Genomic DNA, 25,133 nt, shown 5'->3' on the forward strand with positions numbered 1-25,133 from the left:
CCTTAAAGCTAAAGCCAACTTTCCCGCGCCAATGTTTTTTAATGTCATTTAACACTATGAGCATTTGCTGCTGTGCATGGTTGTCTCAATGGTGTACATATTGTCCTCCAACTATTGGGAATAGGAGACCCTGACCTAGATGTCTTACCATATTGTAGGTAAAATTGCACCATCTAAATGCTCCCTTGAAGAGTCAGTCAGAAGAAACAAGCCCCTCCTCCCTGAATTCTTTGGGCTTTTTTCAATGTCTTGGACTTGGAAGTCTCCCAGATATTCCAGGAAAATTGATGAGTAGTGCTCATAATGAAGTATGTCATGATGGCTGCTCTTAGCGGGAATTTGCCCCACTTATATTCTGCCCCAAGTTGGGGGAAGTATATTTTATGGCCACAGTAGAGCAGTCTTTTGTCTTGATAAGTTGCCAGTGGATACAACATGAATGCAGGAACGTCCTATTGTCTGGGACTGTAGAGAAGCCCAGCCATGTACAGAAACGCAGAAGTATACTGGGAGATTGTGTGCAAGAGACGAGAATCTGGCCACAATAAGGAAATCATGGATGGGGTTTTCACACAACGTTCTTGCATCCATGGTCATATCCATTAACAAATTACTTTCACTACTAACAAGGTTAAAGAAAATCTTTAAAACACTACAAAACTTCTAATTGTCTAAATTTACAAAACAATTTCACTTTTAATTGTCACTAATAGCCATTTGAATGGAGTATGAAGCAAAAACCCTTTAATCTCCTCTTTTCCTTTTGGTTGTACTATTGTTCCTTGGTTGTCTCATTTTACAGTTAGAAGGGTATTGACGTCTTAAGGGTCCTATCTATGCTGATAGTTTACCAAATTTCAAGTTTTCCTAAATACATTGATTAAGAAATGTTGTTTCGTATGCCTGCTATGTAAGATTATTCTTCCCATTTTTTACACAATGTTGTGTAGGTCCCCAGCCTGGTCTGCTCTTATCTAGCATCTCAGGATATGACCTCAGGATATGAGCATCTCAGGATCCTTGCTCTCTGGAGGGGAGGGGGGCTGAGTTATCAGGAATCATCTTGCTGTTATCTTCTGTTTTTAGGTCCCAGTCTCAGGTCAGCTAATTACATTTTGCTGATAGGGGCTTGGACAATGGTGGGCTTTATTGGCACGTCCGAATAGATATTTGGCATTGCCAAAGCTAGCGAAGTCGGGGGGGGGGGGGGGAGTTGGAGTTGGGGGGAGAGTGGTGGGAGTGTGTGGGGGGGGGTGATTTGGGGTATAACAGTCTGTGGTGTCTCAACTTCCTCTTAGTTGGTGATGGCTGTATGGGGGGGGGGGGTGATTTTTGGTATAACAGTCCGTGGGGTCTCATCTTCCTCTTGCTTGGTGGCAGCTGGACACGTATTGGGCAGCGATCTCCACAGTGGCCTCTTCTTCTCCCAGTAGGATGTAGAGTTTCCTCTTCTCGTCTGCAGATGTGAATTCTGAGATGTGGGCAGAGAGTTTTTGGAAGTAGACGGCCCTCACAGCTGAGTATTTGGTGCAGTGTAGCAGGAAGTGGGCTTCGTCTTCTAGGGCCCCCTGGTCACAGTGCTGGCACATTCTGTTCTCCCGTGGCTTGTTCGTCTGCCTGTGTCGCCCCGTCCTCATCTCCAGGTTGTGGGCGCTCAGTCTGTAGCGGCTCAGGGTCTGTCTGTGTTTGGGGTGGGGTATTCTCTCTAGGTAGGTGGCCATGGTGTAGTCCCTTTGCAATATCTCTATATGTAAAAACAGAGATAAGTGTTCAGATTAGTGTACTGTCTGTCCCAGCAGCATGTACATTTTTATTTTGCATGTGTAATGTAATATAAATATACTGTACATATTATTTGATCTGCATTTAGACTCCTAGTAAATAATCTCTCATGGTAAAGGCAATGTCTATATATACTGAGGTACTTCATAGTGTCCTGTCCAGCAAACAAACAAAGCCTGCCAGGAGCTAGAAGAATGGATAGCAGGCAAGTTGGTGAGAGAGGGGGCTGGGGAAAGCCCTTTAAATACAGTAATTCATCCTTATGTGTTTCTCTTGTTCCTCAATGTTGATAACTGACTGGAGCAGGAACCTTCCAAAAGTGGAGCAGATGAGCAGGGGATTAACCCTTGTTATCTCAGAAGGATTTCAACAAGACTTTATTGTTAGCCTAATGCAGAAAATATTTCAGACCGACAGAGAGGGCAACACTATTTATACTGTACTCTTAAAGGAACACTAAATCTAGAAATGAATGACAAACGTAAGCAGAGTCTTTTTTTTCTGCATCATCATCTTCTTTAGATTTACCAGAACAAATCGAGATCGTGAGTAGATGACAGTAGTGTACTTGGCAAGAAAAAGCAAGAAGCAAAATAAAATGAAAATAATATATATTTCTATTTAACAAAGTGAATTGAGTTAGAGAAATATTTTTACCAACAATGAAGAAGATCGCCTTTCAATAATTATATTACAGGTTTCTAAAAGAAGCGAATTATCTAAAATAGCGGTTAACAGCCGACGATGCCGCGGATCAATGGCATCCAAACCTGAAGTGACCTTGAGATGGAATAATCAAGACGGATTCATTGCACATCAAAGAAAAGGAGAAGATGAAAATGCTTGTTACATTGACCTCTTCCTGCCTGCACACAAAGGCCTATAAATTCCCTGTTACTCAAGTTTTGCCTCTGACCAATTCCACTAAGGAATTATATGATGCCAATCATGCCATGGCAACACCAAGATATCTGATGTAATGTAGAATACAGTGCACAGGACACCAGCAGCCATTCTAGTTTCTCTTCCTTCATGCTAAATACAGATTCATTTTAGTAATCGATGTGATGAGATATGTTGAGGTCAAATCATAATACCCCAGAGATATGCTGTCTGTAAAGGAAAAATTAATTAACAGGCCAAGATCGGCCTCCGCCATCTTAGCCTGGAGAACCACAAGACACATGGTGGTCGTGTATCAAAATGGATTCTGGTTTATTGTTACAGAAAGTTAGCATTTATACAAACATAAGCAGGTTGGACTTTGACCCGATTGGTTATACATAAGCTGTGGCACATGACTATTGGATAAGTTCTGCATCTCATTATTATACTCCAACCTGGGATGACCTTTCTCATGACATACAGAAGAATTTACAATATTTATGTGTAAACCTACATCTTACACTAATTCTAGATGTATATATCACAGCACGAGAGATAATGATCACATGCTATCTGTCCAGTCCGGTTTGTGGCTAAGGGTCAACTGGTTATAGAACCTGTTATGAGATTCTCACCACAAACAGATAAGGAGTTATAACCCAACCATCAACATTCCACACACCTTATCCCCTAAAGGGGTCTCTTAAACTCTAAACAGACATCCTTATGAAGCTCATATAAGAAAAAGCTTACAAAATGGCTGACAGAATACAAGATGGAAGATGTGATCCTAACAGATATAATCAGTCTGAGTCGACATACTGTATGCCTAACACCCTAGGTTGTAGAAGCTGGGAATACTTGGCCACTTTTATGGTCGGCTTCCCTGTGCTTAAATGGCCGTTGATAAGTGGAACCAGGGGTGTAGCTATAGCTGGTGCAGATATAGCAACTGCTATCGAGCCCGGCAGCCTCAGGGTGGCCCAAAGTACTCTCTACAATACAAGAGGACACCAGTATTCTAGATAGTAAGTGGGTGACCCATTACATATTTTGCATTTGGGTTCTGGAACCTTCTGTTACACGTCTGAGTAGAACTATGTTGAAGTTGCAAGGGCCCAAATTCCAAATCTTTAAAGAAGACCTTTCATGTCTTCAGAGATGAGCAGTATTATATACAGCTAGATAGCTAACAGTGTGATGAAGTCAGCTTTGCCTCTATGTGCCTCGATATTGTTAGTTTCATCACCAATATCCCTCCACTGTCAGAAAGCCTCATTGCTGGGCTGTGAGGAATGGCCCCCATACACCCCCCCAAAAAAAAAAGTACTCTTCCATAGCTTTGTACTATCAGGGGGATGTTCCCAGGGATGATGCTGAGCTGTAAGGGCCACCCTTCTGACAGTGGAGGGATATTGGTGCTGATATTGGTGAATTCAGTGCACTGTTAGCTTCCCAGTGGTATGTAGCACTGCCAATTTCCAAGGACATGCCCTCTCTTATATGTACATACCGTAGATAAAAATGGTGGTGGTGGGGGGGAATCAGCAATAATCTGATTTCAGGGTGTACTGCTGCCTGCAACCAATCTGGCTGAAGGTGTTCAGATTGACTGCAGCACCACGGCGGGGGGAAAAATACTACATAGTTCCTGTTGAATTCCATGTGCATGGACATGAGAGCTCCTCCAGAGAGAGAGAGATGCTTGTTATAACTGCTCTGGGTAGGGGGGCACCTTCTTTTACATATGGTATGGCCCTTGTAGAGTACATTTGCTGTGCAGTCGAATGCAGTTTATTGTTCCCCAATCAGTCACTTCAGAGTGACAAAAGGCTGAATCTAGTGTTTTCTGCAAAAACTATCAATGATCATGACTTCTCTTTCACGAGAACCTTGGTCCATTGGTGTAAGTGATTGATACCAGCAATTTGTCTTATTACGCTGCTGCACTTTTATGATCTGCCATCATTTCAGTGAATTTACCAAGGAACATACCTTTGGCTGGTGATAAATACAACACACATGAGGTTTCGAGCCCTACAGGAGCGCAGTGACTCTAATGCTGAGTAATGGAGTCTTCCCAACCCATCCATTACAGATATTACTGGAGTCGGGAGATGGACGTACTACATGACCCTCTTTACTGAGATCAGTTATTTCTTAAGCATTTGTTTCCTTCTTGGCAGCCACCTAAGATCAAGCACTGGTAAAACACGTAAAACACAAAAAGAGTGTCTGGGCTTAGAAGTTCGGTGGAAACCTCTTGTTTTAAAAAAAAAAATGTGTCCACCGATAGGATTATCTTGTAAAATAATGATGAAGAGCTTCAGTTACATAAAATTCTGTCTGCCACCGGCCAACCCTCGGGAGAGCTTACTATTCTATTATTAAGTTCAATGTAAGATCGATACCACACCCCTAGTGGTGGTGGCAACAGCCAGAACTTACTGCTTTCACTTACTGCATCATCTGTGCAGGGCATTTGGAGCTCCGTATTATATTTACCATTGCTATGCCAATGACACCCAAATATACCTCTCTGGACCAGACATTACCTCTCTGCTGGCCAGAGTTCCAGATTGTTTAGCAGCCGTAGCCTCCTTTCTCTCCTCCCGCTTTCTCAAACTCAACATGGAGAAAACGGAAAATTATCAAAGTTAACAGAACCACACTTACCTCCGTCCCATGGGTCCGATGCCTTGGGATAACCCTGGACTCCAACCCATCCTTCAAGTTGCACGTTTAAACCCTCAACACTTCTTGCCACCTCCAACTCAAGAACATCCATCGAATCCGCTCCTTACTCACCTCAGAAGCTGCTAAGACAATAGTCCAGGCCCTCACAATCTTCTGCTTAGATTACTGCAACACCCTTCTCCATGGACTCCCAGCAAACGCCTTCATCCCTCTCCAGTCCACCTTAAACTGCGCTACTCGCTTAATTCACCTCGCCCCCCCCCATTCTTCATCGGCTGCTCCCCTCTGCCAATCCCTCCACTGGCTACCCATTGCCCAGCGAATTGAATTCAAGGGATTAACGCTGACATACAAAGCCATCCACAACCTGCCCGCTCCCTATATCTCTGACCCGATCTCCCGCTACCTGCCCACACGTAACCTCAGATCCTTCAATGACCTCCTACTCCGCTCTGTTCTCATCCGCTCCTCACACAACCGTCTCCAAGATTTCTCCCGTGCATCCCCCATACTCTGGAACTCCTTACCAAGACACATAAGACTGACCCCCACAATCACAGGCTTCAAGAAGGTCCTGAAGACTCACCTATTCAGGAAGGCCTACAACCTCCAATAACACTATCACCACACCACCACCTGAACTGTCTCCCCCTCACCTTCTGTCTCTACCCCCTTCTCTCATAGATTGTAAGCCCTCGCGGGCAGGGCCCTCTACCCCACCGTGCCAGTCGGTCATTGTTAGTATTATATCTGTTAGTATATTTTGTGTACTGTATGTAACCCCCAAATGTACAGCACCATGAAATTAATATAATAGTATACAGCACCATGGATTTAATATTATAATGCACAGCACCATGGAATTAATATAATAGTATGCAGCACCATGGATTTAATATTATAATGCACAGCACCATGGAATTAATGGTGCTGTAGTGCTATATAAATAAACCAATAATAAAAAATAATAATAATGTTTTAAAGTGTCCAGTAATCTTTAAGCCTCACAGTACAATTTATATATATTTTTGTATGTTATATTGTACATTTCTTGATTTATTGTCTTATTCCTTTTTTTTTTTTTTATAGCAAAGGCATTGGTTGCACATACCGCACCTCTTCAAGATACTGATCTGGGACCTGCAGTAAGTGTTTTTATGATTATTCTGTAGCCTTTTAATGCCATAGCTGGGTCTTGGCTATGTTCTTCACAGATCCGTATGGGATCCTATTTTTATTTATGGCCTACTCATCTCAATGGGTAAGTCTATGAAACAGGGCCTGAGTGTCACATCCAGGAATAAATAGAGCATGTCCTAATTTTTTCAAAGATCACGAACACCACACGGCTAAGAAACTTGGTTGTGTGAATAAACTCTAAGCTAGTGGTCCGATGTTTCCACTCTTGCTCCCGTTACCCTCTCACAGCATGCGGTCAGACACATTTAGAGAGATATATTGCAGCTGCATTGCCCTCTCCTCCTTGTCTACAGTTTATTACTGTAGGTGCATTTTTGGGGGGCTGAGCAGGTTTCTGACATTTACAGAGATCCTTCTGGCAAGAAAACAGTAAACAACAGGCGATTGGAAAATGACCCGATAAGATATATTGTGAAGCTTTATGTATTCACTTGTAGCACTGATTTATGCAGAAGTGTACTTCAGCTGTAATATTTGATGCCAAACTTATAAAACTTCTATTATCCTTAAATGTCAAGGTTTTCCTTATACAGCTCCTTATCTCCCCAGTTGTGTAAGGCTTAAGTAGCATTATGTGTTTATCGCTGCTTTATTACGCCTACTGAGATGAGATTGTTTTGTTCTCGTTCTAGTTGTCCATGTCCCAGTTGACCACATCTTCTCGCTATCCAACCATAAGTCACTCGTCTAAAATCTCTCTGCAGCATGTCCCCAGCCAGCTCATGCCTTCACCCATGGCCTACCAGCTGTCTCATACGGTAGGTGCTCTTGTATAATATCCCATCAGTAAGAGTCTTTCCACAGCTTGTGCAATGGGATGGTCTTGGGTTTCATGTTTAATGCTATGCTAAATGTCAACTGCATGTAAACTGGACCTGGAGCTTGTGGTGTGTTTTCTCCATGTTTGAGGAAGCAGTAAGAGAAGAAGGAGGCTATGGCTGCTAGACATTCTGGATATCTGGACAACAAGAGTAGTGATATCAGGTCCAGAGAGACGTATTTTAGTGTCGTTCCGTAGAGTTGGATTCTTTGAGTTGGACAAGGCCAATGGTGTGGATGGAGAACAGTAGGAGTCCCAGGCCGTTGGGGTAACCTAAAGAAAGAGGGGGCAGTGAGGAGGTGGTGTGCGAGTGGGAGATGCTGAATGTGCGGATAGTGAGGTATGAGGAGATCCAGGACAGGGCCAAGGGATGAGAGCATTTCTAACAAGAGGGAGTGGTCAACTGTGTCAATGGAGGAGGAAAGGTCAAGGAGGAGGAGGACAGAGTAGTGACTCTTGGTTTCGGCATTTTGAAGGTCATAAGTCAGTTTGTTTTTGGGCAGTTTCTGTGGAGTGATGGCGTCTGAAGCCTGACTGTAGTCTGTCAAATAGTAACTTGGACGAGAAATAGGATAATTCAAAGTGAATGTGTTTTTCATGGGGTTTTGATGCAGTAAGATCAGCCTATAGTTGGCTAGAGAGGACGGGTCAAGTGATAGTTGGAGATGAGGTGCTATTGAATGGGGTCGAGCAGATGATGAGGTGGGATTTTAAAATTAGGGAGGAGAGCTTTTCATTGTTAATGGTGGAGAAGCAGGTTAAGGATGGAAAAGCATTGAGGAGTTGGGTAGAGTAGTTGCGGGGGTTGTAGGTTAATGGGGTTTTGTTTTTAAAGTAAGAGACATAGTTGTCATCTGAGATAAGTGATGTTGGAGGAGGCTCCGGAGGAGGGAGTTAGGTATTGAACAATTTTGAGATTATGGGATAGGAAAGATATGAGTTTGGTGAAATAGACTTTCTTTTGCAGAGGTGTGTGCATTCTTGAAGTTGAGAGATTCTTCTTTTCGTCTTCCTTGAAGAGGCTTTTGTTCTACAGGCGGTCTGCAACCCATGAAGCACGTCTCAGCTTTTTTTACTTTGGACTGTGTGCTAGGTTTTCCTACTGATCGGCCGAGGTCTGATGTGTATGAGAGGGGCCACTGAGTCAAAGACTGAAGTAATGATGGTGTTCTAGAAAGCGGCGGTGGCCTCTGTGTCCTGGAGTGAGGATTTGCTAGAGAGCATGCGGATGTCTAGGCAGTTAAGGTTCCTGAAGGGAAATTCTTAGTTTTCAGATTGGGGGGTCTGCTACAGAGGAGAAAAACAAAATTAATAAATTGTATAAGAGAAATTGTGACCAAACATAAGTAACAATTTGAGAATAATTTTGATGGCATGGGCACATAAATATATGGAGCATTTTATACAGGGCACTCTGTTGGACACGCAGAACTTGGCTGGGGCTCAACAAAGGAACCTATATTTTCAATTCAATTGACTTGCCACAAAGTCTGCTTTAGGTTAAGGCCACATGTATTGAGCTGCAGCCGAAATGCACTGCAGAAAAGATTGTGGCGAAAACACAACACATTTTTTTCTGCAGCACTTTTCAGACAGTCCACAATTTTAACTCTGCAGACTTGATGTCTCTATTATACCTGTACGGATAACACAATCATTTCTGTAGGTATAATTGACATGCTGCAGTTTGTCTGCAATGTGTGAATCCCATCCGCTATAAAATGCTGTGGTTTTTGCAATGACGTTTCCGCCTTGGCCAAATCGTGGCATTTTCACAACGTGTGGCCCCAGACTTAGATGGCTTGGTCTACGGGAGCAATAAGACTCTGGTGTGTTAGGGTTCTGTTAGGTTCTAACACTTTGCAGGGGATTCAAGGCAGTATTTCTAATAATAGGAAAATAGGATATGTTGTGTATCATATATGATCTGTTACGTAACACTCATGGTAATCCAAAAGTTGCACTGTGATATTTCAAATCTTTTCAAAAGTTTTTTTGTTTCTGACAGTCTATGAGGAACGCCCCTCCTGGCAGTAGAGTCCATAGCGCTGTACTGTCAGAGTGGGCGTTACTTACTGCCCAGCCATGACGCTGAGCAGTGAGGAACGTCTCCTCTGCCTCCTGACAGTACTCACCCATAGACTAGTACTGGGGGGGTATTACTCACCGCTCAGCGTTATCGCTTGGCGGTAAGCAACGCCTCCTCTGACAGTACAGCGCTGTGGACTCTACTGTCAGTAGGGGTGTTCCTCACAGACTGTCAGGAATGCCCTTCTGACACTGAAGAGCTACGGTAACAGCAACGATAGCTCTTCACCAGGGGCACATAACGGGAAAGACGATAGTGCCCTGAATTCAGTGCACTGTCGGCTTTCTAGTGGTATATAAAACCGTAGGTGCCTGAGGACCTGATAGGTTCTCTTTAAGAGACCTTTTAAGAGATTGTACCTTGAATCACATGTGACCAAATGTCATATCCTGGCACAAGACACTTGGTAGCCCCAACTTTTCTGTTCTTCAATCCTTCAGTTGTAAATTTTCCTTGTACATTTTGCAGGGTAGTGCATCGCCTAATACATAATCATTTTCTGTCTGAAATCCAGACAAAAACCTAATAACCATAAAGTGGCTGTTCTTATCAGCAGGTCAGAAGTAACAAAACTGCGCATTATTTACCTTGTACTTCTCTTGTTTTCCTCCTGACCCGGGTCTGAGGTGAACACGTGGGGGTGAGTTATAGGGATTAGCATTCAGAACATGATATTAAGCAGCTTGAAAGGGTTTTCTGGTACAATTTACACTTCTGCGTCGGCTGAATAATTTATTTACATACCAAAACAACTAATGGTACATTGTAAATTCACCGCATACGCGCCGCCGCTATAGCTTCCAGCTCACTGACCTTCAGCACTGTAAGAATACATGGATGTACTAATATCAGACACACACCGAGCTTTTATCACGACTTACCTACACAGCCCTGCACTTACATTAACACTTTACAAGTTACACTGATGGAAGAGACGATACACGGTATATATTATTCAAGGGGTTGTCTATTGTAATCATTATGAAAAGTTCTGCAACTTTCTAATATAGTTTTGTTTCAGTTCCTTAAGATCCCTACTTGATGTCGGTGAATGGGAACATTTTTGTGGTCATCATGAATTAGGTTGGGCTTGGCCTAATTTTGCTGACAGCTGTTCTACCCACACCCCATATGTTATGCTAAGCTTGACTGAGCATGCGTGTGCAGTATTCCAAATAGAAAGAGGGGGTTAGCCACTGCCAAGCATCTCTGGTGCTAGCTTATCTTCCTGAGACTAATAGGATGGGGAGTGCTTAAATCCTACAGCCTTGTCTTTCTCTTGCCTAGCATCTGCCATCAGGGATAGATGGTAGTTCCCACTGAAATTGGCAGGTTTAGCTGACAAGTGTTTGCTCACACCACTGGGGGTTTGTTACAGTGTATCAGAGTATATAGCGCTATGTTAAACACCGTAGCATTGTAAATATCTCTACGCTCTTTACTCCAGATGCATCACTCTAGCTTAGGTCTGTTTTACTACATTTTGTATTACGTCTCGAAGACCTGGATACCCCCTATTGTTCTCCTAGATCAGGGGTAGGCAACCTTTTCTGTTCGGCGTGCTGATTTAAATTAAAAAATCAAAGATGAGGTCCTCGGAGTGCCGGGCAATAATTGTAAAGCTGACGACACCTATACTAAAGTCATATAGCACAAACCGCAACATAGGGGTGCTGTCATACTGCGCTCCCAGCCACATGCACTTACCACTATTTGCCTGGATACACATGTGCTTTTCCATTAGAAGCAATGTAAGTACATGCGTAACCCACAATTAGTGGTAATGTATGTGACTGGGAGCAGAGTAAGGTCATACCTTTAAAGAGCTGACACACAATGTACCTGTATGCTGCATCCAGTCCTTGGCCGTTAGTAACTTCAGTTTTCTGTAAGAGAGCGTTCACACTACCGTCGGTGTCCAACAGCTAGTGTCCGCTGCTAATGTCCATTCAAAATCTTGTGCGGCATTAGTATCGGACACTAGCTGTGTCTGTGATATTTTGCATTGATTTAAATGGACACCGGGTGCGTTCTTTTACTGTCCGTGTCTGTCCTTAACTGTCCGTTCTCAAAGATGTCCGACTTTTCAAACGGACAGCAAAACCCGACATGTAAGTTTTTCTGTCCGCTTGAAAAGTCGGACATCTTTGGGAACGGACACTTAAGGACACCCACGAACAGTAAACGAACGCACCCGATGTCCATTTAAATCAATGCAAAATATCACAGACACAGCTAGTGTCCACTGCTAATGTCCACACAAGATTTTGAACAGACATTAGCAGTGGACACTAGCTGTTGGACACCGACGGTAGTGTGAACGCTCCCTAAGTGAAACGCATATTAATTTTTCACTTTTAGTTCCTGGCGGTGCAGTAACAGCAAAACCCCAGCCAGGAATAAATGGGTGTCACACTTACAACAAAGTCGCCGCACTGGTGCCCAGGAACTGGATTTGGCTATAATTGCATCTAGTTACAGTGTCACCATCCAATAGAATCACACTAAGGCTGAGGCCCCACATTACAAAAATGCAGCTTTTTTATTGCAGATTTAGCTGCGTTTTTCTTTCCGTCAAAGCCAAGAATGGATAGAAAATGAATGGGAAATATATAGGAAGCTTCTTATACGTCTCCCTCCTGCTCAATCTACTCCTGGCTTCGGATCAAAAAAACAGCAAAATCTGCAATGAAAAAAAGCTGTTTCTGCAACGTGGAGTTTTAGTCTAAGGCCCCCACGTTGTTGGAACACAGCTTTTTTTGTTACATATTTTGCTGTGTTTTTCTGAGCCTAAGCCAGGAGTGGATTGAGCAGAAGGGAGACATATAAGAAGCTTCCTATATATTTCCCCATTCCTTCTGTAGCCATTTTTAGCTTTGGTTGAAATAAACCGCATCAAAATCTGCAACAAAAATGCTGCATTTCTGCAGTGTGGGGCCTCAGCCTTAGGCCTCCTGCATACAAATGGCACGGATGTGGTTTTCACTGGCCTATACATTAAAAATGAATTGTCAGGACCGCAAATGCAGACAGATATAGGGGATGTATAGGACACATATAGGGGATGTATAGGACACATATAGGGGATGTATAGGACAGATATAGGGGATGTATAGGACAGATATAGGGGATGTATAGGACACATATAGGGGATGTATAGGACAGATATAGGACCTGCTCTATAATGTTCAGCTCTTCAATTTGGCCCAGATACACAGCCACAAAAAAAATGGCTGTATATATGAGTCAATTGAAATATATAGGTCTGTACTTTTACCCACAGTTGTAGATAAAGAGTCTGGTCATGTGCATTGCAGGTTACAACTCAATGTGCCTCATATTAATAGCAGTTAACCCCATCATGTCCCTCACATTAACCGCCTGTGTACTTTATATAAGGGACACTGATATGTGAGACATATGGTGATAATAAGTGAATATCTTCATTATATAGGTCCTTTATTAGTACCTCCATATGTCTCACACCTCAGTAACCCTTATGTGAGTAACACAGGGGTTAATGTGAGGGACATGATGGGGTTAACTGCTATTAATGTGAGGCACATGGAGTTACTAAAACTAAATTAATAAAACCAAATGCCTGACATTAATGAGAATAGTTAGTAACACACGTACCTGGTGTTTTTACTTTCACTTTGCTTCCTCTCCTCCTCCTCAGGGCTGCAGACGGCAGGAGCTCCTCACGTGTAAGAGCAGGTCCAGGGAGCCCTTATCCTGTGCAGTGAGAGGCTCACCTCTGATTGGTGGGCAGGGAGAGAAGGGGGCGTGTCCTACTCCGCAGCTCTAGCAGAGCACTGAAAGGACGCTCTCTCTCTAAATTTAGTGCATGAAGGTTGCAGGCTGGCTGCCGTGCCAGCAAAATATGCCTCGCGTGCCACTCTTGGCACGCGTGGCCGACCCCTGTCCTAGATCTTCATTGAGTACTAAGGGTCTTATTGTTGAAAACAATAGAACCATGGGGATTCTGAAGCTACAGCTGTCATACAAATGCCACAATGGGGCATTTCAGTCACCTGGAACAAGCCTATAGGTGACCATACACATTAGATTAATATTTGACTGATCCTGCAGCTCTATCCAGTTATTGTGGTTAGGTCCATTTTTCACTTCTGATCTGAGAATCTTTAAAAAAAATGTTTTCATCCATTCATTCACTGAACTGTGTGTTTGTTTTTAGTAAGGATTCCCACAAACGTTCATGGGAAAGTGTGGGAAAAAAAATCTAAATTAATTTGTGGAATCATGTAGGGTTAAACATAATTCCATGTCATAAATCTTAATCAATCAATCTATAATAGATTTCAGATGTTTTGCCAAAATGTTTTCTGTTGGTATGCGTCATAAAAGTTTCATTTGTCTAAAGCAAGATGTCTTACACCCGTCACCATTCATTTAATATATGTATGCATTATAAATTATGACAATTCTGATGGGAAACAATGCCCTAAGGGCACCATTCCCATTGGATAAAACCTAGTTTTAAATCTAATTGAACTAAATGGATTGCTGGGAGGTCATTTATTGTGTCCCCCGCTGGAATTCCCCCCCCCCCCCCCCCCCCCATAAAAGGATACTTACGAACTGGAAGCTCACAGATGCTAAGGTGAAACCCCTAGTTTGGTAATCATAACTAAATTCTACCCCAAGAGGCTGTGTGTGCCAGCGTGTATATATAACAAAGGGGATCATTTGCTCTCATTGCCAAGTGTTGAGCTTAATAGAGTTTTAGTTTTAGTGGATGTGTTTCTGGTGCAATTTTTTAGCAGATTTTAACTCCCTACAATCTAAAGGGTATAATCCGCAATGCAAATCTGCATCATAAATTGGCATAGGTCGACTGCAGATGAAATATCCACACCGCAGGTCAGTTTACACTGTATATACACCACAGGTCAGTTTACACTGTATATACTTTTGCTGTGTGTGAATGGCATTTATTTAAATCTCATCTACTTTGCTGCTATTGTATTGCACCTGCAATTCACATTAGGAAATATACAATATGCCCATCTCATGTGAATATATCCTTAATCTCCTTGCGTGGTTGATTCTTTCACCCAGACTCAGATATTCTTTCTGCTATGTAGAGGACGGGTAGTGACAACTGTTCTGGGAATATTCCCCAATAAATAATGAGAATGGAAAACTTGAGCTTTTTAATATCTGACTTACAGTCCTCATTAAATTTTTATTGTCCAAGGTGTGAACAAGACACAAATACCATATGACTCAGTGTTAAAGTTCCGACTAAACTTTACGATAACTTTTGATAAGAGGGAAATGTCTTTATGCAAATAACGTACCTTCAATGTTACAGTAAATAAATTAGCACTTTGGACTTGTTTTATTTCGCATTATACTGTATTTGTGATTTTGTAATTGTTTATTATTAGACGGTTTTTCCAGGTCTTGACATTTATTTACAGCCATCAAAGACTTCAAGTGAAAGGAAACAACAAAAGTGTGAAAAAGTGATGAAATAAGAATGACTTCATAACAAAAATATGCTATGTGCCTTAAAGGCACAGACCCCTCTATGATTAGGCATCATTACACCAAGGGCCACTAAACAAGTCTGCAAATACCCCAGTAAGGAGACTGTAAAAGACAGTAGTTCGGGACACGTTCCTCTCTCAGCTATAGGGCTACATATTGCATCCAACCCATAAGAAAAACACTCTAGTGACAAGGGATTGCCTCTAAAGTCAACTTTAAATAGGGTCGTTTTCTGCAGGTAGCTTCTCTGTTGGTATAAGTCATATAAATTTAATTTGTCTAAAGCAAGATGTCTTACATCTGACACCATTCATTTAATGCATGTATGCATTGTATATTATAGCAATTCTGATGGGAAACAATGCCCTAAGGGAGTTGGAGGATGAACGCTCAGAATAGTTTCCTCTGGAGAGGGGGGTAACAAGGAACTTCAGTGCGCTGCTGGTTCTGAGGGTCTTTTATAAAGCTTGTAACATGGTACAATTGGGTTCTACTAGTCCAAGTGGTTCCCCATGAATCATTGTTTCTATAGGAGAAGCATTGGATGAAGATTGATGGAACCTGCTGCACTTTAGGGGTCATTGAATAGTTACAATTTGCTTTCTACTTAAAGTTTCATGGAGGGTCACGTAATTGTAATTTTGTTTCCTCTGGCGACAGTTTTTCTTAAAAGGGGTATATGGCTGAGTTTAAATTGTTATTGGATAGAAGATACTGTTATAAAGGTAGGGGACCTTTGGGACCTTTAGGATTGGTTTGGGCATTCACTTCTATATGGCTGTTAAAATTGGCCTAGAATTGTATTTGGTCATATAGCACTCAGCAGTGCTATAGAGGATGAATGGAGTGGCAGCTCGTATGCTTAATCTGCGGCTCCATTCAGACAGGGTAACAGGAACCTGTTTCTCATGTTTAGCCTGTTATCCTCATCCAGTAGATAGGGAATGGCTTAAAATTTTCAGAGTATCCCTTCAAGGGGTTGTATTACCAGTGATCAGCTGTGAACCCAGGGGAAATTATCTCTGTTCACTCATTGACCCCTAGTAAAATGAGTTCTTTTCATTATCAGCTACCCCCACAGTAGTCTCTATAGACCAGGGGTAGGCAACCTTCGGCACACCAGCTGTTGTAAGACTACAACTCCCAGCATGCATACTTGCTCTGCTGTTCTTGGAACTCCCATGTGATTGAATGGAGCATGTTGGGAGTTGTAGTTTCACAGTGAAGGTTGCTGACCCCTGCTATAGACCTTTCTATAATATTACATGCTAGCCTCCCATGATAATATATGCATGGATGGGCCAGGTCTACTCTTGTAGATAGGCTCTTCATTGTGTAGCATCTAGGCATTGATTTTCATTATAAAATAAGGACCCCTTTTTCATCTAAACCTAAAAAATTTACAAAATGTTCCAATCATTTACTTGCACCTCTCAGATGGAAACACTTGTTTCCGATAGAGGGTGAACCAAGTAAGTATCCACAGTATAGCTACAGTAGGACGGGCTATATGCTACATTCACTTACCAGCTAAATGTTTGGTTTTGGCTAGCAACCCTATCGCTAATGCCCCTGTTTAAGGTGTATCTGTCACTTGACAGGGGCACTTTAAAAGAAAAAAAAATCCTGAAAATCAATGACTGGGTTCAGGATGATTTACCGTATGTCAATTGTCAATAAAACCTCTTAATTCTCCATGGAGTAACATAGCCTTCCATTTAACCACATTTCTCCTTGCTGGGTGGAAACCATTTTCAACGATCATATGAGGCGACGCTCGAGAGCATTTGGTTTAATTATACATAACTCACATGGCTGAATAGAAGTGGTATGTCATTCACTTAACTTAATGGAATTGTCTAAGAACTCATTGCCGGTAAGGAAAATGCACTATTCAGAGGTGTGTGTGTGTATATAGGGCCTGACAGACGCTAACTTCACTATATCCTTATGCCATGTGCAGGGCAAATGCTACAAATAAAACCCAAATGTTCAGAAAGGAATGCCCCTGCCGAGCTACATTGGTATTACATCGAAAATGTAACATTTAAGGAGCAACCTTAAAAGAGCTCTCCAAAAAATAAAACATATATCAAGGCACTTGCCCGATAGAAGCCTGTATAATCTTAGTAAGATGTGGGCGGTTGTTTTGCTTGTAAAGGTATGGTTGTAGAAAACAAAATGGCCACCAGTGCTGTTCTAAAACCTGTCCTAAAGTATAATTACACAGTCCAGTCCTATTAATGTGACCACCGCCTACTTTTGACGTCAATGATAAATAACCAATCACAGAAGGCACGTGTCATCAGCCATCTGGGTGCACTCATCACTGTGGAAGGCACGATGGATCAACACAAGTATGCATCTATCCTTGCGGACCATGTTCCCCCCTACATGCGAATTGTTTTTCCTCAGGATGATGGCATCTACCAGCAGGACAATGCGACGTGTCATAAAGCTGGCAGTGTACGTGCGTGGTTCAAGGAGCACCAGGATGAGTTTACCGTACTCCCTTGGCCAGCAAATTCCCCAGACTTGAACCCAATCGAGAATCTGTGGGACCACCTCCATTGGGTTGTTCGCGCCATGGTTGCTCAACCACGTAACCTAGCACAGCTGGCCACGGCACTGGAGTCGGCATGGCTCAACATCCCAGTGAATATCATCACAACATCTCCTCTCTTCCTGCAAGTCTTGCAGCGGTCCGCTCTGCAAAAGTGGTTATTCTGGATTTTGACATTAATGTGACTGGACTGTGTATTTGTTCCCTTACTTTTCAGACATTGTCAGTCACTGTCCTATATAGGGCTCCCAATCTACATTCCCTTTATGTCTTTGGAGTGTGGGAGGAGTGTGTGAAGTACCCCGACAAAACCCACACAAACACAGGGAGAACATACAAACGCCTTGCAGATGTTGTTCTTGGCAGGATTCAAACCCAGGACTCCAGTGCTAACCACTGAGCCACCATCCTGCCCACTAAGATGGGAACCCTGCTGCTGGATGGAGTGGAGATGAAAAGGAGTCAGGGTAGGGCTTAATTCGGCTCCTCTCTGTTCCGACAAGATATTTAAGTACTGACTGTGGCCATAGTATTAGATGATTATGGGGCAGTTGACAGGAGAGATTGTGCTGCCCCATGATCATCCTGGGAAACTGCAGTCACCTTCATTGCTTCAGAAATCTTGTCAAGCTGCTTGACAGCAGGGATGTAGCCAGGGGATACAGAGGTAGCAGTCGCTACCAGGCCCTGGAGCCTCAGGGGGGCCCAAAGACTTCTCTACAACATAAAAAGACACCAATATTATAGATAATATATGGTAAATGGGAGCCCATTACATATTTTTCATTGAGGCCCAGGAGCTTCGAGTCGCACCTCTGCTTGACAGCCTGAACAGAAATGAAGGCTATTAAGTTTGGATACAAGCATATCCCCACAGGCACTCCTGGACCCAGGGCAAAGGATCACTTCACTACCCTTATTCTGTATCTAAATACATAAAAGTGGCTTTGTGGTGCCTATTCCCCTGACACCAGCACACAAGACGTGTGTCCCACTTGCACCCACAGCTACATCTATTCCATAGGCAGTATGAGATTCTGCATTTTAGTACGACTATGCAGGTATCTATGAGGTCCCATTGAATGTGCCGATTCCCGCTATGTCATAATGCACTTCTACTCATATATCGTGAGTGTGAACTTGGTCAGAAAGAGCATCAGCTCTCAGCCATTGGTTGGCTAACACGCTCCTGCACAGGCACAAGGTAAACAAAGACCAGGGACATGAACAGAGACTCTCCACGGCTGATCGGGCAGGTTAATATGCCCCGAAAACCAGTTTATTGTGCTAGAACCAAAGCCCACAGGTCCTCAGTTTTGGTTCATCCCCTAAAAAGCAGATTCTTCTACTTACAAGCAGATGGAAATAATTTTCTTGAAAATATGTCTGCTTAGAAAAAGTAAACTTTAAGCCCAAGATTAATTCTGCTTTGTAAGTGTTACTCGGCGCATCCAGATTTATGTATTGCTGTTATTTTTTAAGATGTAAAAGGGATTAAAAGCACAGTTGCAAGTTGTAACATATATTTAAGTTAAGTAAATGCAACCATTAGTCACTCAGAACATCCTTGAAAGGATGAGAAATCTTTTTGATAAAATACCTAATAAATATGGTTAACACACTCATTAACATTACTTGCAGCTGTTTGCAAAAGCAAACCAGGCTAATATCCAAAGTAGTTGTGGCTAACAATATATCCTAGGGTTATATATTAGATCTGGAGGCCTAGTGTAGTTTGTACTGATATTGGAAGTCACCTGGGAAGTCTGTGATGGTATAAAAGAAACAAAACAGTCAAAATCAAAAAAATTTGGAGTGGACATTGTTTAGATCTGAATTGGAGGCAACAAGCAATTCCCTAAATCAGTGGTTCATGACCTTACAGGGGAGTGGACATGTGATCGAGCCAGCACCCTGTCCGAAACCCCATTCATCACCAGTGGCCAATGGCCTTTTGGGAGAAGTTAGGTCTGTTGGCCTAGAAAATATAGTTTGTACTTGGATTGAAAACTGGTTGAAGGATCATGTCCAGATAGTTGTGGTCAATGACGGCAGCTCAGACTGGTCCTCTATTATAAGTGGTATACCTCAGGGTTCAGTGCTGGGTCCTCTGTTATATAGTGGTGTACCTCAGGGTTCAGTGCTGGGTCCTCTGTTATATAGTGGTGTACCTCAGGGCTCAGTGCTGGCTCCTCTATTATAAGTGGTATACCTCAGGGTTCAGTGCTGGGTCCTCTGTTACATAGTGCTATACCCCAGGGTTCAGTGCTGGGTCCTATGTTATATAGTGGTGTACCCCAGGGTTCAGTGCTGGGTCCTCTGTTATATAGTGGTGTACCTCAGGGCTCAGTGCTGGCTCCTCTGTTATATAGTGATGTACCCCAGGGCTCAGTGCTGAGTCCTCTGGTATATAGTGATGTACCCCAGGGCTCAGTGCTGAGTCCTCTGGTATATAGTGATGTACCCCAGGGCTCAGTGCTGTTCTTTATCTTATTTATTAATGATATAGAAGATGGGATTAATAGCATGGTCTCTTTTTTTGCAGAAGACACAAAGCTATATAGTCCAGTCCAATCTATGGAGTATGTATGTAGCTTACAGGCCAATTGAGTTCTTGAACCTCATCTACCAAGTGGATGCACAATGTAGATAAATAAAATGATGCATTTGAATGCTAATAATCCACATGCAACACATTCCTTTTGGGCAGTAAAGCTGGCAGAGTCCTTGGTGGAGATGGACCAGGGTGTACTTGTAGATCAAAGGTTACATAACAAGGCAAAAACAAATTTCTCCGGCAACTCTCCGATGATAAAATATAACTTTTAATCAGAAAACATCATAAAATGACAAAAAATTTGATGTCAATTACAAAATAAAGAAAAGAAATGTAAACCCCCTAAAAAACGCAGACGCGTTGCGGAACCATCGTTCCTTCCTCAGTGCATTACATAACAAGGCCAGGGTTTGTTACCACTAGCGGTAAAAAGAAACGAGCTGCCTTTATTACAGGCTGATTCAGCTGCGGCATCTGTCTCGTGACAGCTCACTCCGGACTGGGCCCATTCGTTTGGGCCTAATCCGGAGCGGAAAGTCGCGACGGGATGCCGTGCACTGCGTATTTACGTGTGAACTAAGCCTTAACAAGCCCCTACTTACTGTATGCTATCTATAATACCAGTGCCTTCCTATTTTGAGATCTTTGGGCCCCTTCAGGCTCCAGGGCCCTGTAGCAATTGCTACCTCTGCACCCCCTATACCTACACCCCTTGTATTAGAGAAATAATAAGAAAGAAAAAAAGTAAAATGGTAGACTATTGGAAAATAGTGCATTGAGTATTGGGACATATTATTAGTATACATTGTCTCTATAGTGGCCTGTATTCTATAAACTTAGCCTATTCAAAAGGCAACAGATTCCAAAGATTCTTTGACCTAGGGCTATGATACTTTTGGCCACCAAGTGGTCCCTCTCACCCTCTTCTCCTTTTACTCCTTCCTTTCTCCACAACACTGTATAACCAGCAAAAAAAACCTTGAATTGACCTGATATTATAAGTGCAAATGTATAGAAGCCAGCAGGATACTCCTGTATAGTGGAGCCGTATGATGTTCTGGGTGATAGAACAAATCCTCTAAGCCATAACATATCCACTTCTGCGCTTATGTCTGGGGGACTTTGAGGAATATGCGAGAGTGCCAGAAAGGAGTAAAGTCCCTGACACTTTGCTGTTTGTATACATTTTAGAGGGATTATGCAGCACAAATAAAACCAGATTAGCTGACTATAATTGTATGTGGTTAGCCTCCCATGACGTGCCTATAATGGTGCGACATTTCGTTAATTAGTTAGGTAATTCTAATAGGAACGCTCCCTAGAAAGCAATTGGCTATTTACAACAAACTCATTTTTAATGCCATGCGCTTTCCAAGATTGGTTTTCCAACATGAATAACTGACTGAGACTTGTTTTCACATGTGGCATGAGAATGTCTGCTTTGCTCTTTCTTTGACATTGACGGTAACTAAACATCAGTGATCAAAAGGCATCTGCCAAAGTCTGTATGTTCCTCCATTTATGCACATAGAGGGGTATAACCTTGGTCATAAGCTAAGTATGGCCTGCAGTCATGCGACCGGCAGTACTATTAGTGAGACCTTTGTCTAGGTTCAGAGCATGTCTTAGGTTGGGTTCACATTAGCGTTGGCGCTCCATTCAGGGATTCCGTCCTCCTCTACGCATGAAAAATGCAAAGAGAAAAACACTACTTTTCTCTCCGCATTTAATGGGTGGACCCCATTATAGTTTGAGGTCCACGGTTTCCTAAGGTAAAGCGGATTAAGTTTCATTTAGGGGGTCCCCAAGTAGACCCCCTCCCCGAACTGAAACCCAAACAAAGATGTGAACCTAGCCTTAGTGGTTTCCCAATCTTAGAAGTGCCACTAGAATGTATATGGTTTAGTATAACCTTATACAAACTGCTGTAATGTAAAAAATAACAAAAAGAGTAATACTCACCTGACCAGTTCTCTGCTGCTTCCGTCTCTAGACTCCTGCCAGGCTTTGTTCACAGGTCACATTTCGACTTGCGCCAATATCTCTAGTGCCCAGTAATCCGAGACAAACAGCTGATCTATGGGGGTCTGGGGTGTCTCACCTCCCACCGATCACATATTGATAACCTATACCAAGAACAGATCATCAGTATGTAACTTCTGGCAATCCTCTTTAATACGTCCCACAAGATAAGAACTGAATAATGTATATTCTAGGCAATTTTTATATTTTAGGGAAAATGACCTTCCTTTTTCACAGAATATCCCACTACAGATAAGTTGGGGACATTTGTTATAGAATAGAATTTAGATCATATGAGTTTCTGAGTGTACTTTAGGAAAAGCAATATATATATATATATATATATATATATATATATATATATATATATATATATATATATATGTATACGGAGCCTCGGGAGTCCCAATAGGGCCCATTTTCCAGTTGATTTCAGGTGTCAAGTACTGTGCGGTGTCTTATGAATAAGGTCAGATTTACTTGATGGGTTTATGTGACAGACGATTCCTATGAAATAGTCATGTGAGTGACTCGCTGCTATACAAGGAAGACATTTACTTATTAATCCTGGCTTCCCTGTCATGAAGATTGCAGACAGCCAAGGCATTGACATAGGTACTTGGATTTAAAGGGATGAGCAATAAGACTGTTTTCTCTCTAAAATAGCGCTGGTAGCATCTTGTGCATGGTGTTGCATTTCACCCAAATTTACTTCGGTGGAGCTGAAGCGATCCTGAGTTGTTTTTGTGACGTCTTTTACTATTCCATTCATTCATGTTAGTCTCCTCTATGAGTAAGAGATGGTGACAGGCAGCACCTTATACCCGTGCCCTTTACATGTGCTGGTGCTGGGTTTGTGCTTATACGGAGCAGCAAAGCTGTATAGGCAGAGCTGCAGTATAACAATATGAGAAGGACCATTGCTGTCATATAAGCCCTAGGTACAGGAGGTAGATCTCAGACTACTTCATACTCCCTTATGATATAGCAAAGATGGCCATTTCCATGACTTCTAAACCACGCACGCTCCTCTACCGTTTTATTTGATTTCCTCCTTGCTTAAATTGCATTACTGTAATGCAAAAGTGAAGTGGCTTCCCCTATTGTAGCAATTTGTGGGGTTGCATCAGTTTCACTCCCAACTCTTTTGCTTATCCAACGTAGGTGATAAACGTTTGGGCTTGAAATACCCCTTTAAGGTGGTCACTATCATATAATTTTATAAGGAAGCAGTAGAAGGTCTTGAATTCTTTATCTTGGGTTTCCTCTGATATTATACATGCAAATGATATGCATCCAGGTAGTTGAACGTGTCAGAAGTCACACACCGCATCACTAGCACAGATGCATATTCAAATGCCATTTGCATAATGTTTTATCTGGCATCGGGAACCTCTGTTTCATCATCTTCATTTCTATTGTTACCTGATGCATAAAACCATTTTTTTCCAATTACCTGACATGGTTCTTGTAAGAATAAGCCCGGAACACTTACATAGATGAGACGCTGACATTTACCGTCCTTTCCTGACTTTGTATTGCTGTGCCTGTGTAATACAGTATCATGGATTGCATGTGTGTTGTAGTATCATGTCATTGCCCTGCTTGTTGTACTAAACTGAATTCGGTGTTACAACATCTTCCTCTGCCACTTTTGGGTAGCAGACTTCAAAATGACCCTCAAAATCCATTATTATAATGTCATGATTCAGTGATTGTTACTTCCATGTGTGATAAAATGGCAAAGAGGAGGGGTGGAATCAGCAGGGTGACCAGATGACAGAAGAAAACAGCCCTAGGGAGGGGGCCACACGGTGGCTCAGTGGTTAGCACTGCAGCCTTGCAGCACTGGAGTCCTGGTGTTCAAATCCCACCAAGGGTAAAAAAAACCATCTGCAAGGAGTTGTATGTTCTCCCCGTGTTCGCATGGATTTCTATCCCATATTCCAAAGACAAACTGATAGGGGAAAATGTACATTGTGAGCTCTATGTGAGACTCACAATCTACATTAAAAAAACAAAACCAGCCCTAGGGGGGCATTCACATGGGGTAACGCGGAGCTGATTCGTGCACGATAACTTGCGTAAGAATCAGCACTGCAAAACAGAATCCCATTGACTTCAATGAGTTCCATTTAACATACGTAACACATTGATATCAATGGGTTAAAAAGCCTCCCATTGATTTCAATGTGTTATGCGCGTTAAACGGAACCCATTGAAGTTAATGGGATTCTGTTTTTCAGCGCTGATTCTTATGCGAGTTACCGTGCCTGAATCAGCGCTGCGTTACATCGTGTGAATGTTCCCACTGTGTAATTTCCACCCAGAACCTGCTTCCCGTTGTTTTCAACAGGAGGCAGAGAACAAACAGGACACTGAAAAAAAAATAAGCGTCTTGCACAATCTAGTCGCAGAAGTTGCGGCTGGAGCCAATCCATTGACTAGGCCTATACTTCTGAGCGAATTAAAGCCAAGGCGAAAAGTGAAGAGTGATTTGAGACGGAAAGTGCAGTAGGAGTTCAAAGACTGTTCATGTCATCGCTTATTAGAGATTCCATTTCTTACCACTGTTTTCCACATCTACAGGAAATCCCTTATGCCAGTGGAATAACACATCTGGAAGCGGATCTGAGTAAAGGTAACCAAGAGCCATCCAATGCCGAACCTCTCCAAGAGCTTGTATTCTCTCCTGTGCATGCCCCTATCATTGCAATGGGAACTCAGACTGGAAGGTAAGAATAGACTTAGAATAGTTCTTCTCCGGGTAATACAATATCCCAAAATTACAGATCCAGTGCTCTAATCCAGTGCTGAGTGTTGAATCTGTTCCAGATTTCAGGGTTTTTTTAAACAGTTGCAATTCCAAAAATTTCCTTCCCTTGTAAATTATAAACACAGACCAGGGATCGGCAACCTTTGGCACTCCAGATGTTGTGGAAGTACAACTCCCAGCATGCTCCATTCAGTTCTATGGATAGAGCAAGCAAGCATGCTGGTA

The 25,133-nt window shown here is 42.4% G+C and overlaps 1 protein-coding gene across 1 annotated transcript in view; it reads left to right on the top strand.

Annotated features, from left to right (window-relative positions):
• Nucleotides 1-25,133, top strand: part of NPHP4 (nephrocystin 4) — a 213,498-nt gene that overhangs the window by 123,034 nt on the left and 65,331 nt on the right. The window contains exons 12-14 of the mRNA XM_075279781.1: nt 6,454-6,509; nt 7,197-7,322; nt 24,722-24,867. Of these exons, the coding sequence (XP_075135882.1) occupies nt 6,454-6,509; nt 7,197-7,322; nt 24,722-24,867 (328 nt within the window). The remainder of the gene's footprint in view (nt 1-6,453; nt 6,510-7,196; nt 7,323-24,721; nt 24,868-25,133) is intronic.

This window comes from Leptodactylus fuscus, chromosome 6, assembly GCF_031893055.1.
Source record: "Leptodactylus fuscus isolate aLepFus1 chromosome 6, aLepFus1.hap2, whole genome shotgun sequence".
In the NCBI taxonomy this organism is placed as follows: Eukaryota; Metazoa; Chordata; class Amphibia; order Anura; family Leptodactylidae; genus Leptodactylus; species Leptodactylus fuscus.